The sequence below is a fragment of the Trachypithecus francoisi genome, unplaced genomic scaffold (genome assembly GCF_009764315.1).
Source record: "Trachypithecus francoisi isolate TF-2019V2 unplaced genomic scaffold, Tfra_2.0 Lachesis_group0, whole genome shotgun sequence".
Lineage (NCBI taxonomy): Eukaryota > Metazoa > Chordata > Mammalia > Primates > Cercopithecidae > Trachypithecus > Trachypithecus francoisi.
Genome location: NW_022681453.1, coordinates 24,115,524 through 24,129,471, shown reverse-complemented (window position 1 = coordinate 24,129,471; position 13,948 = coordinate 24,115,524). Strand labels below are relative to the sequence as shown.

Genomic DNA, 13,948 nt, shown 5'->3' with positions numbered 1-13,948 from the left:
TGGAAAGCTCATGGGCTTCAGTGACAGGAAGACCTGGGTTCAAATTTCGTCTCTACTTTTTGCCAGCTGTGCAGGCTGGAGTGTAGTGGCATGGTCACAACTCACTGCAGCTTCAAAGTTCTGGGCTCAAGTGATCCTTCTGCCTCAGCCCCCTGAGTAGCTGGGACTGCAGGTGTACACCACTACACTTGGCTAATGTTAAAAAATGTTTTGTAGAGATCAGGTCTCACTGTGTTACCCAGGCTGGTCTCCAATTCTTGGACTCAAGCAATCATCTGTCCTTAGCCTTTCATGGCCTTGAATCTTGTTAGAAGTGAGTGAATCTCTAACAACCTATTCAAATGATGCTTTGCAAGCGATTGGTCCCCAGGTAAATCGGAACGTGTATATCATTATGAACAGTCAAATGCTAAAACAAATAAATTCTCAAGGCCAGATATGGTGGTTCGTGTCTGTAATCCCAGCACTTTGGGAGGCCAAGGTGAGAGGATGGCTTGAGCCTAGGAGTTTGAGACCAGCCTGGTCAACACAGGGAGACCTTGTATCTATAATAATTAGCCAGATGTGGTAATGTGTGCCTGTGGTCCCAGCTACTCAGAAGGCTGAGAGAGGAGGGTCACTTGAGTCCAGGAGTTCAAGGCTACAGTAAACTATGAGCCACTGCACTCCAGCCTGGGGTCAAGACCCCTCTCTCTAAGAAAAGAAAGAAAAAAATCTCATCTTTGTCTCTGTATGAAACAAATAGGTTAATTTCCAATAAAATTTCAACATTTTCAGGTATAATATTTGGTACATTCAAATTCCAAATCAATTAATATTTCTCTTCATAATTTTAGCATTAGTTTGATGATAATCTGATTTTTATTCAGTGTGACCAATTTGAGCAGTAAGTCCAGGATTTCGTTTTTTCTAAGGTAACTGTCCAAAATAGATCTCTAAAGGGCTTAGTTTTAATTTTAAAATGTGGGGATGTTCTGCTAGTCTGCTAGTTCTTTTTTTTTTTTTTTTTTTTTTTTTTTTTGAGGCGGAGTCTCGCTCTGTCGCCCGGACTGGAGTGCAGTGGCCGGATCTCAGCTCACTGCAAGCTCCGCCTCCGGGTTTACGCCATTCTCCTGCCTCAGCCTCCGAGTAGCTGGGACTACAGGCGCCCGCCACCTCGCCGGCTAGTTTTGTATTTTAGTAGAGACGGGGTTTCACCGTGTTAGCCAGGATGGTCTCGATCTCCTGACCCCGTGATCCGCCCATCTCGGCCTCCCAAAGTACTGGGATTACAGGCTTGAGCCACCGCGCCCGGCCTAGTCTGCTAGTTCTTAAAACGCAGGGAGCACTGTGAGTTTAGATGGATCTATTTTGGAACTACATTTTAGAACCAAAATTTTTCTTTAAAACACTGACATGAGATCACAGGAAAGTTATGATCATGTCTCTTTCATTGACTAGGAAACTGAGATCTTGAAAAGTTAAATGACCTTCCTGAGATTGGGCCTATAGTCAGAAAGTTGCAAAACTGTAATGTGGGTTTCCTGATTCCTAATCCACTGCTCTGAGAAGCGGTGAGCTATGTGGAGCATGCCCTAGATAATAATATTAATAATTATAGTAGTTTTATTTGTAATACTAGGGTATGTATATTGTATGTATATTCTGTGCTTCACTGTGTGCCGGGTACTCTGCTAAGCACTTGACTTGCAATGATATATACCTTTTAGTCTTACCCACAAACAGAAGCTATCATTATTCTCATTTTACAGATGAGAAACTATGATTTATGCAGATTAAGTAACTTCCTCCAGGTTGCAGACCTTATAAGAATCAAGTCGGTATTCGAACTCAGGACTGACACATGAGCCATTGAGAACAATCCCTTCCACTAATGGGCCAGAAGAAAGAAGCTAGTACAGCAGGACTAAACAGTCATGCAGCCGGCAGAGAGCCTTCCTGAGCAGGCATTGCTGCTGGGCTGCAAGAGATCTACCTCTTTATTAGCATACAGGAGAGAAAGTGATATGCTTCATGTTTAGATGGCATTTTTTCTATACTAAACCAGCCCCCCAGAATTGTAATTGAAAATCAGGACAAGCTATTATAAACATTTACATATAAACAGCTTAATGGTCTAATTGGACAAACAGATCTTAGCTGGACACTGTTGCCTTTAAGTCATCAAGAATATTCAGATTTTTATTTCTTCAATATGGAATGCATTAAAGCAGCAGTGATTTTACAGGCATTTATCTTTATGCACTTTCTGCACATTTTCTTTATCTCTGCCTTTGTCTCTCCTTAAAGCTGATGCCTCCCAGGCACTGTAATTCATAAAACGTGTGGTGGGACCTGAGTCTGTCCCAGTTCTCTGCCTGCTCGTGTCTCAGGTCCAGCAGGAGAGCATTGTCTGGGAAATGTCTGAGCTCCAGCCCCAGCCCAGGCCCCTAAGGAGGTGGGGGTGGAGATTCAGAGGGGAAGTTTCTTGGGAAAAAGAGAGCTCAGCCTTGGCCTGCCTTTCTGAAGCATTATCTGCTATGCTACATGTGTATTCTGACAAAAACATCTTCCTCCAGTTGTCAAGCAGCCTTTTTCAAATTGGGCAATATTGTCATTTGCTGGATAAAACTACAAAATTCATACCTCACAATATTGAGAAGTAAAGAGTTCTTAGCAATGTGACATGTATCTCCGTTTTGGAGCCATGGAGAAATGTTTGCAATTAAATTTGTAATTTTGAAAACCAAAAATTGAACTTGAAATAAATTTGTGGTCTCTAGCTTGTAATGTGACCTACCAGAGTGAAAAGACCTCTTTTAAAAGGAGCACATGTTCTAAAATATTCCAGAACTTCAATTGTATGCAACAAAAGGCACAGGGTTAGGAATAACTCAGACAACCTTGACACTGGCCCCCTTCTCTCTCAGAAAGCAGTATATGTTTACTTTCTATTCTGTTAATCTTCCCATTCCAGATAGCACATGGCTGGCATTTACACAGTGCATTTCCCTCTTAAATTCTATGTGAGTGACGTTTCTCATCAGCCATTAAAGATTTTGGTTTTTAAAGTGCATGTTGCTCTAGTGTGGTCCCACGTGCAGTTATGCCTGTAAACTCTTGCACGGCCCAGTGGGGAGCTTCTGCCTTGGACTGCAGGCAGCTCAGGGAAATTTGCTACTAGATGGGTGGTGGGCCTTGAGCAAGGCTCTGAGAGTTGGTCCAAATTCAGCTAAAGTCTTTATTCCATCCCCAGTGTCAGATGTCACGTATATATACAACCTAGTGGCTAATTAAACCTTAGAGGCAGTGAAATATGTAGTACTTCTGTGTCACTGCCCATCAAGGTCTCTGAATTTTATTTAGAGTTTCAGAATTAATCCTTTGGTGACTTAGGGGAAAGAGAGAGGTTAATAGAATCTGTCAAGACAGACCTGCTGCCACGATATTTCTCACATTCCGCCCATGGGAAGGAATCAGTTGGGTGACCTTTCATGTAATTATCTTAAATATGTAAGGGATTTTGTTGGTATTTGTCTAAAGGATGAGAATACCCAAATTGAGCCCTCAATCACATACCTCCCCAATGCAGAGAGGAGGCTGGATCCCTGGGGTTCCACACTCATAAGACATAACATCAGAATGGAAAACAGGCTTCCACTTAATTATCTGGTTGGAGAAATAATATCACCAGACATTTGGACACTGAGAAATCATTTTAGATGCCTAAAAGAGCCTTATCTAAGTTTGAGGAAGAGAATGTTATTTTTTCTTCTGATTTGCTCAATAATGTACTAACATAATTTCCTTGATGCCTTTCAGAGCTCCGTTCAAAACGTAAACTTAAGTGTTATTATTATTTTTAAATTATGATAATATGTTTTAGAAATTTCATGGTACATCGAAAAAACTTGATGCCAGTTTTATTTGTTTTGATATCAATGTGTCTTGCCGGGTAATTTTCACTTACATTTGTTAATGTATTTGAAAGAATTTCTTGAAGACAAGTGGCAGATGGTTATACTCCATTCCTAGCAACTTTTTGGGGAAGGTCATGGACATCACGGACAGCTTTGAGAGTTTGAAGAAAACTAGGAGCCCTTGAAAGAGGCAACTACTTCTGAAATGTGTGCTTGCTATTTCAGTTTAGGATTCTCTAAGGCTTGGCCACAGACCTTGATTCAATTACCTTTGATCCAGAAGGATTTGAAATGGCAGCTGGGGCCAGTGTTGCCAAAGTCCCCACAGTGATCGTGTCCTGACATAACTCTCATTTTCGATCAGTTGCGCATTTGTGATCACAAAACACTCGGCAGGGGGATTTCAGATACAAGGCATTGTCAAATCAACACTTTCCCCATGTGGTTAATCTTAAGTTTTCTCTTTCAGTTGTATCATTGTAGTCAACATTGTTTTCATTTGAATGTTCTAGCTTAAGCTTTATCCTGAGGATTTATTTTATTTTGTTTTGTTTTTCCTTCCCATGTGAAATACCTAAAACTACTTTTTTATAGTATGGAATGGTGGGACCCCATTGATGAGAAAGCTGGAAAAGTATTTGTTTATCCAATTTGTTTTTGCAAAGCGCATTTTACAGATCAACAAAATGAATGTCCACTATGTGCTCCTGTAGAAGATGAATATGGTTTTTTTGTTTGTTTGTTTTATTTTATTGTTTTGCTTGACAATAGAGATTATTGTTTTAACCAACGAGAAGGGCATGCTAGGTATTTTTATACAAACAAATTAAAAAGTATTATAACTTGATATTTTCAGTAATGAAGTTGGAACTTCATTTTTCTGACTGAAAAAAATTACTCTCAGCTTGGGAAGTTGCTCTGTCCTTGCTGGGGAAGCTGAGAGGTGGGTGGCACACCACCAAAAGCCCTCCTCACAGGGTCTTTGATCATTGCTAGGTGCAGTGCTCTGTAAGCATCTAAAATGGAAATCTTTGAACCGAAAGCCAAATTGCTCAGCTCCTTTTGGTTTTCAGGGATGAAGGAAAAATATCTCATAGGATGTATCCATCCAACTTACTGGTTCAAGTAAAAATCTTTCTGACATGAGCACTTACCCAGGTCTAATACCTTAGTAGTTTCCATTTCAGTTTATTAAATAATAAAATTTTATATGCACACAGATAGGAACTTTCTCTATAAATATTCCTCCAGAGAAGGGCTGATGCTGTCACTGTACTGTGGGAGCACACCTCTGGTTCCCATCAGTGCTTTCTGTAATTATACGTATCAGAGCAGATACCAGTTTCTTTGGTATGATATTTAATACAACAGCTTACAGTGTGTTCCCAGGGCTTTTGGGGGTAATATAAGATAAAAGGTTGCTTTGTTTGGTTATAAACCTGCTGATGTAACATCTATTGGCTATATGTTTAAAACTAATGCATTTCCTTCCTTTTATTCTCTTTTGCTATCCCTTTTCCTTTCTGCTTATCCTCCAAATTGCTGCTTTCACCCTTGCTCCAATCAGCTTGACTCTCAGGTCAGTAATTTCAGTTTTTCTTCTAACTGTCTTTCCCTCCTAAGCTCAATTTATGGCTTGTACTTGTTTAACAAACACGTTTCTGAAATGGTTTTCCTCTGGCCACTGCATTTCCCCCACTCATTTCATTCCATGCCTTGGGAAGGTTTATTTTATGAGAAGGATGTATAGGTGGGAAAAGGCAACGAAGACAATGGAAATAAGTCACTGTTGGATTATTTAATTCTATTTCTGGATTACAAATTCCATGAGAGAAATTTTCGTGATAATTCCCCAGTGCCTTTCTCCTGAGCAGTTCAGAAAATTGACTGCAGGATGATACAACGTGGAGCTGTGGATAAAAACAAAATGCAGGATACTAAATTTAACCTAGGAGAACAAAAGAGCTGCCCTTGACATAGCAACTTAAAAGCTAAATTTAATAGTGCAAAATGTTCAGACTTTTCGCTTAATAAATCACTGTGTTCTGAGAGATTTATAATACTTTTTAAAAAGTCACTTTTGAAAATTATCAATGTGTTAGTAACATATTGTACACACATGTTATTTCCTGACATTGTTTCGGTCTTAACTTTCTAACTTCATTTTTATTAGCCATAAGGCATACTTTAATTACCTAGGGCATAGCATATGGAACCAAGTGTAAAACTTGATTCATTGTTGACTGTGTGTACCCCAATATTAAGAAATGAAATGGGCATTTTGTCTGAAAACGCATCCCAGGCTTGATTCCTCCAATGTAGAAGGCCCAAGCCAATAATTTCTTCTTCCTTAAATCAAGGATAACTTCTCTTTCCAGTAAAACATAGTAATAGGTAGTGATTTCTTTATCATTCAATCAATGAGTTTACTATAAAGGATGCTCATTCTAGGATTTGAGGCTGTCTAAACTCAAAAAAAAGAAAGCATCACATCAATGTGGTAGTCAGTATAGTCGCTCTATTGAGAGGCAAGGGATATTATTTTCTTCTCTGTACGCAGGGTCTGCAACCCTTTATTCTGCCTCATCACCCAAACCACCAGACCAATTCATTGACTACAGTATCAAGTTATTTCAAAACAAGGCATCCTGCTCATCTACTGATTTTGTCCCACTGCTGGCTTCCAATCCTGGTGGCTCATAGTCCTTGAATACTTCTCTGCCCTCTCACATACCACACTGGGTATCCCCCAAGAACTGCCTGAACTTCATCATGCTGCAGGAAAGCCTCATTCTCAAAAGTCCCTAGAGATCTGATCGGAGATTAAGAGCATGGCCCCCAGAGAACTGCTCTTATTCCCAAATCTAATGACTCTTAATTTACTTTCTGGAGCAGAACAAATCTGGTGCATCTATGTGCAGAAACACAGACATCATAATGGGCGGTGGGGTAGGGTGGGTTGGGGGAGGCTTGGACACATGCATCCAAACCTTTTCTCCAAGTTTTTGATCCACTCACTTAATGAAGCTTCAAGCTTTTCTCCTTGCCCACCTTTATCCCCCTCCTTTTGCCTTCCCTTTGCTACCCTAACCTGTACCTCTCAATATTGAAGCACTTGAGATCCAGGGATCCCTTTTGCTCTCACACCTCAAGTTTCCTTTCAGGGCCTTTAGTTTTTTTTATCTACACTCTACTGTGGTTTTTTATGCTCTAGGAACTTTATTGTGTGGTAGCTTTTTTTTTTTTTTTTCTTCCTATTTCATGGTGAATGAACATGAGCTCTGACTCTCAGAAGATAGGGCTGGAAGGGGTGATGGGTGTCCAGTGGTTCTCTGGACAAGGGGCAGGGTGTGTTGATAGGGTGTGGCAAAATGTACATGCCAAATCTAGTTGGATAAACTTAGGAGTTACATCAAGGTTCATATCATTGCAATATCATTTAACTTGTTGCCTCAAATGAACATGATGAAGAAAATGTGCAATCATTGTGAATAATCATCTCTGGTTATATTTTTAGTGTAGGAAGAATTGGGCAACTCTGCCCTCTTGGAAACAAAAAAGTCTTTAGAGTCCTGGAAGCTTTCTTCAACTTTGACAAGTTTCCAGAATTAACTGTGCTTTATTCCCAATGACTTCCAGGTTTACCAGTTAAAATAAAATAAAATGAAATGTAATAATTGAACTGAATGCAGGATCTCTGACTTTCTTTATATGGCATGTACTTTCTTTATATGGCATGCAGTTGAGATACATGTGTGTGTGTGCATATATGTATATATATGTGTGTACACATATGTATTTTAGAAAAATCGTGTCTAGTCTTTCTTACCATAGTTTATGGTTTGCCCTGCACATCGCCACCTCCCAATCTGAAGTTTGGAAACTACACTAACTCTTGAGACTTTTCTGTGTGCTGTGGACTCCATGGGAAGTTCTCCCTCCAACTACTTTTTCAGATGACTTCATTTCCTCTTCAAACTCTATGTAGACTCTTATGCTTAAATTCAGGTGGACAGATAGTAAGTACTGGGTTTGGTAAAATACAAGTGTCACATTCCAAATCTGTTCAGGTCTCCACGCCAGTAAACTCCACTTCTGTCAAGAATGTCTTTATACACAAACCAGTGGGAAGCTGGAAAGGTTTATCAGGATCTCTGTATTGTACTCAGGGGGAGGGTTTACGTGAAACTTTTGTATTTCTAGTAACTATTTGTGAGTTTAGCATATGACTTATGACAGATGAGGTTATCTCCAAAAATGTATGCAGCAACTGACTAAAAAAATAAAAAGTATCCTTTGGGATTCAGTTCAAAGTCCTGCCAGAGAATCAACCAAGTAAAACCAGAAGACACAGACTTCTCCCGGGCCCTCTCAGTCTGCAGCTCACTTTGGATCCCAGGTCAGCTGATTTCTTGTTTGGGCCTCGGTGTCCTCTCTTTGAGAGGAGGGAGCCATCTTTGGAACAAGTCTTCTGGGATCCTGCCTGCACGTGGCATCACATGTTTGATGAAGGGGCTGTCGGTGATGGACTGTGTGCACTGCCCTGCAAGCAGGCACAAGCTGATGGCTGGCGCCTGGCAGCAGGCGTGAGCTCATTATTATAGAGTCACTTCAAACACTTGTACCAAAATAAACTCTTTGTGATGTTTCCCCAAAGCTGAACACTGTGTTTTCAATCCCTTATTCTTCTAGCAAAAGATGAAGTCACTCCTCCCAGGCCTCAGAGGCCTGTTGCCCAAAGAAATAATGAAAAACACCTTTCCCAGAGCATCCCTTTAGTGTCCTGCAATTTGTTCTTTGCTAGGGGCAGTTTTTTGCCCCATTCCCTCCATAGTGAGTGCCTACTGTGTAATAGGCTAGGCACTGTGTGCTGGCCCAGCAATTCCAAAAAATACCTGATGAAAAATTGACCAAACCGTTTAAGAAATGCTGTGTTACATTTTTTTATATTCATGACATAGCTTGATGATAATAGTAATAGAAACAACAGGAGCAGAAGCAGCAACAGTAATACATTTGGTGTTAATTAAGTGCCAGCACTGAATTAATCACTTTTTTTTTAGTGTTCTTTTTAATGTTCACTTCTCATAACATCTGAGGTTGGGACTATCATTTTTTTTTCCATATTAGGTAAGAGGAAACGTGTTCATCAAAGTTGAACATTTTGCTAACTTTATACAGCTCGTAAGCAAAGGCATTTGTTTGTTTACCCCCTAAATCAATCCATTTTGATTTACAAATGGGATCTTTTGCCACTTCTGCTCCAGTTGCATAGTAAAAGCACTGAGAAGGTCTGCAGTAAGGAAACCTGTGCAGGTCTGTTCAATCCTCGGTTTTCTGAATATGGTGTTCATCGAATATATTCCGTGAAGCACTTTGGGGAAAAACTGTCCTGCCAGCGGTGCAGTTAGCCTCTCCTTTCGTTCTCAGATTTATCTCCCCTCTCCATGCCTCTGGTCCTTCCTGTACAAATTTTGCCCCTCCAAAGCCAGGGCAGGAGTTGCCTCTTCCACCAAAGCCTTCCCTGAGCCCACTGACCATATGGGCTCTGTGCAGAGTGTTATGCCACACATGGGAGGTGGCGGTTATGCTCTTGAATGCTGTTGAATAAAGGAGCACCCATTGGGTTTGTCTCACCCCACCCTTTCTTTTCTTTGCCTCCACGGAGAGTTGCTGGGGCTCTTCCCAGAAGCTGAGTTGTCTGCATTGGATGTCATTATCTGGCTTCAGACATGAGGCCCTGAGAAAAGATATCATTGGTTTTCTATCAAGTTGGATGCTTGCAAGTTCAAGAAAAATGAAGACAGAAATAAAAGGAGAGGGGAAAAGATCTTCATCTGAACTTCTCTCGCTTTCATTCCCTACTTCCTTCTTTTCCTCTCTCTCCCTCTCTTCCCCCTCCTCCCTCCTCTTCTTCCTTGACTATTCATTGAAATCCTTCTCCAAGTGAGAGTCTGTACTGGCTGGGTGTTGAGGATATAGCAGCAAAACAGACACGATCCCTCCCCTCACCAAATTCAAAGACCAATACTTCCTGTAAGGAAGGATTTGGCCACTAAGAAAAATAATTTGTATCATTTATACTAATAATTGGAAAAACCAGGTTTCAGGTGTGCTTTTCCCCGTTTTTCCTGTTGGGGTTGAAGGGGTTATCCACAGGTCAGAAAATCATATCCTTCTTTAAAGCTGCCTTATACTAATGCTGACATTTCTGGTGAAGTGTCAGAAAATTTTATGCCCAAGCAAAACTGGTAGAAAGCCAGAAATCGGCTGATTTTGCTTTGGGTGCAAATATTTTATTGGGGATGGAAAAAAGTTGTTTTCCCTGATTTATAACTCCTGCAAACATAAAGTGGGTTCTATATTTAGAAATGGTTTTGAACCCTTGAGGCATAGCCAGGGATTGGTGCTTACACCTTTCCCATCCCAGCCTTGGTGGGACTTGCCGTGACTAATGTTTTGCTGAGCCAGCTCTGATTTATAGAACTAGTGCTTTATGCTGCTTGTTGTTTTTCTCTTTAGCTTTTGCTTGAGTTGCTGTTCTGGCACTCTATCTATACCCTCTAGAATGGTGAAGACTGAAGGAACACAATTGGCACTGTAGTTGAAACGTTTTATAGTTCAGTGTGTGTCTGAGATTCCTTGGAGAAACAAGAAAATTGAAGGATGGCCCCAGGTAGGCCTTATAAGTCATGACCCTGAATAAGAGATACCAAGTTGGTAAGAGTTAATCATTCATCTGTACTTTTTCTTTTTTCTAAAACCTTTTCTTTTCCCTGTTTCTCTCATCCTCTTGGCTGTTGGTTGGTACTACCATATGGATGAATATCAGCAAATAGTAAATCTCTCAAGATATGTTAGCTTTTTCTGTAAATGCTGAGAAGGGGAAGGAATTTTTTAAAAAAAATAGTTTCTTAGTATTATTATAAATCACTTTCTAGAAAAATAATATCTTATTTCCTTTATATGGCTTTTCTTATGAAATGTGAATTCTCTCACTTCATTATGCACAATACTAGCTCAGGTTGTAGAGAAACCCAACCATCCTGTGACTGGACTTTCTTCCATATTGGGTGAAGGTGCTTGGAATTTCCACAGTGTGTAGTGTCACATTTTTGTGAAGTCTCCATCTTGGGGGAACCTATTTAAAAATGAGTGGGCACTGTGTATGTTTGTCTGAGGAAAATACATTGTTGTTATGTATAACAAATGCTTTTGACTTTTTTTTTGTGGAGGATTTTGATGATTTGAGTATTTGCTGCTCTCTCATTTTACTCTAGATTCAGAGTAATATTAAGCTAATTAAATATGAAAAATAGAATAGAACCCAGAAATCAGCTGATTTTACTTTGGGTACAACTATTTTATTGGGGATGGAAAAAAAGCTTTTTTTTTTTTTTTTCTTTTTCTAATTTACAGTTCCTGCCAACATAGTGGGTTCTGTAGAATTATTTTTGCATCAGAACTTTAGTTTTAGAAATTGTAGACTGGGTTTGGAGATGGGAACACATTTTCCCTTGAAGAGCCTCTATGGTTCCTTAAAAAAAAAAAGGAGAGATAGGGTCTTGCTCTGTTTCCCAGACGGGAGTGCAGTGGTGTGATTGTGGTTCACTGCACCCTTGAACTCCTGGGCCCAGTGGTGCTCCCTCCTCAGCCTCTCAAGTAGCTCGAACTACAGGCCTACCACCATGCACAGCTAATTGAAATTGTTTTTTTTTGCAGAGGTGGGGTCTCACTATGTTGCTCAGACTGATCTCAAACTCCTGGTGTGGCTCCTTTTCCAGTCCAAGAACAGTGAGACTCATGTTTTAACTCCAGCTTGCAGATTGATCTTCTCATCTACCTTTTTTGTAGATTGGTAGCCATGTTAGTATAAGTACCTCTCTTACTGGCATATACAGAGCTGTATGTACAATAATTTATGCTTTCAAGTAACTTTTTTCAGTGAAAGGTGTAAAGTGTGTGATTCTCACAGTGTTTTGAAGGAATGTACTATTTCTAGTGAGATTCCACCATAATTTTGAAGACATAATGGTGAATATTAGCAACTCTTGAGACATTTTAACCTGGGATGAATGCAGAATTTCATACATAGAATTACTTGGCAATTTTTTTCTTTAGGTCCTGGGAAAAAATCCATTTTTCAAGTTTTGAGAACATAACCACCACCTGTCTCACATGGGAGCATGAAGTAACAAAATAGTCTCTCACCAGCCATTGGTGTTGGTCAACTGGAATATTCCTGTGGCTGCACAGATCTTGATGTGATGTGTGAGTTGAAGTGTAAGAGAGTGGTTTTAAATTTAACTGCAGAACCTTCTGCTATTTAATCATATGTCAGTTTGATGGTTCCAAGGACAGCATGATATGTTGCTCACAGATAATTACCGTGGAGAGAATGAGTTGGTTATAATAATGAATAACTGAAGAATCTTCTGATAACCTGCGATGAATGGGCCTTGGTGAGAAACACTCACTGGGTAATTGCCAGATAGGTGTCCTATCGCCTTGCTGAGTGTGGGTGCTCTTCTGCCACCTAAACACGCAAAGCAGGGGCTTTTTAGGGATTCCTAAGCAGATAAAGAAGGACTGTTCTAGGATTTCACGTGTGTTGTCTCTCACAGACCTATTATTAGTTTATATTAATATGTCATTCACAGTCCAAGTTATTCAAGATGTTATCTATTGTTAGAACATTCAGTGTAGAAAATTAAATAGACCAGCTCCTGAGAAACAGCATCACCATTGCTGTTGCACTTGGGACACAGTACTTCCTGTCTTTAAGTCGATCTCTGTATCTGTAAAGTGGGGACAATCATATTATAGCGTACCTCTCATGGGCATGTGGTCGAGATGCACACTGAGCGTGGAGCACAGTCCAGGCACATAGGAGATGCTCAGTAAGTGGCAGTGATTATATATGTGATGAAGATTTTCATGCCAAGAGTAACAGGTGAGATTAGGGAGTTGATACAAGAGAGAAGCCAGCTGCCTCCATTGCTTTTCTAGTTTTAAAAACCTGAGTTGCCAGAATAAAGACTTTAGACATTTTCTCCCAAGCCATTGAGAGATTTTTGAGGAAAAAGTTGAAAACAGCATCCTGATGCATGCTTCCCCCGACCCCAGGGATATGAATAAGTGAGCATAGAAAAATCAACTTATGCTTATTGAAAAGTAATCTTTATATATAAATATGTAAACTAATTCATGCAATCCTTGTTTATCCTATATAAGGACTTATTTTAGATTTTCCTGGAACTAGAGATCCAGGATTTAGCTACTGCCTTTCTGTATGCATGTAAAAAAAAATCTGATGTTGAGTTTAGAGGATGGGCTAAGTATTTAAGGGTGTTCCTTACACATTTATCTCCTTTATTCATTAACTTATTTGCTTTCATCAAATAGTGATGGTATGTCTGCTCTGTACCAGGCACTGGGATGTAACTAGCACTACACCCAGAAGCAGCATCGTGAGAGACAGAAGCAGATCCATAGTATTTATAACATGATATCTATGCAAGTGGTATAATGTAATTCACATTGTTCTACACCTTGGCTTTTTTTTCTTAGCAAACTATTTTGGAGATCTTCCCATATCCATACCTAAAGGCTTTCTACTCTTTTTCACCTCTGCATACTATTTAATTGTGTCTGTCTCCTCTTGAAGGACTTTTAGGTTGTTTCTAGTCTTTTCCTCTCATGCAGTCTGCTATAATTAATCACTTTGAATAGACTTGATTTCAAATGTATGTGAATATATCTGTACGATAAATTCCTAAATGTGGAATTGCTAGGGTAATATGCTTATCATTTTTCTAGATTTTACCACTTGTCCTCTACAGAGGCTAAACCATTTACAGACCCATCAACAACGTGTAGGAATGCCTCTTTTTCCACAGGGGCATTCCTGACAGAGGCATTGCCAGTGCCATGCGCTTTTCAAACTTTATCTTTGTTAATATGGGAGGTGGAAAATGATGTTTAAGTGCAGTTTTGATTTGCTTTTATTTTATTACAAGTGAAAATGGACATGTTTAAATGTGTTTATA

The 13,948-nt window shown here is 39.8% G+C and overlaps 1 protein-coding gene across 1 annotated transcript in view; it reads left to right on the top strand.

Annotated features, from left to right (window-relative positions):
* ERC2 (ELKS/RAB6-interacting/CAST family member 2) overlaps positions 1–13,948 on the top strand; it is a 1,005,625-nt gene that overhangs the window by 512,575 nt on the left and 479,102 nt on the right. Inside the window, exon 12 of the mRNA XM_033210156.1 lies at positions 5,467–5,478. Within this exon, the coding sequence (XP_033066047.1) occupies positions 5,467–5,478 (12 nt within the window). The remainder of the gene's footprint in view (positions 1–5,466; positions 5,479–13,948) is intronic.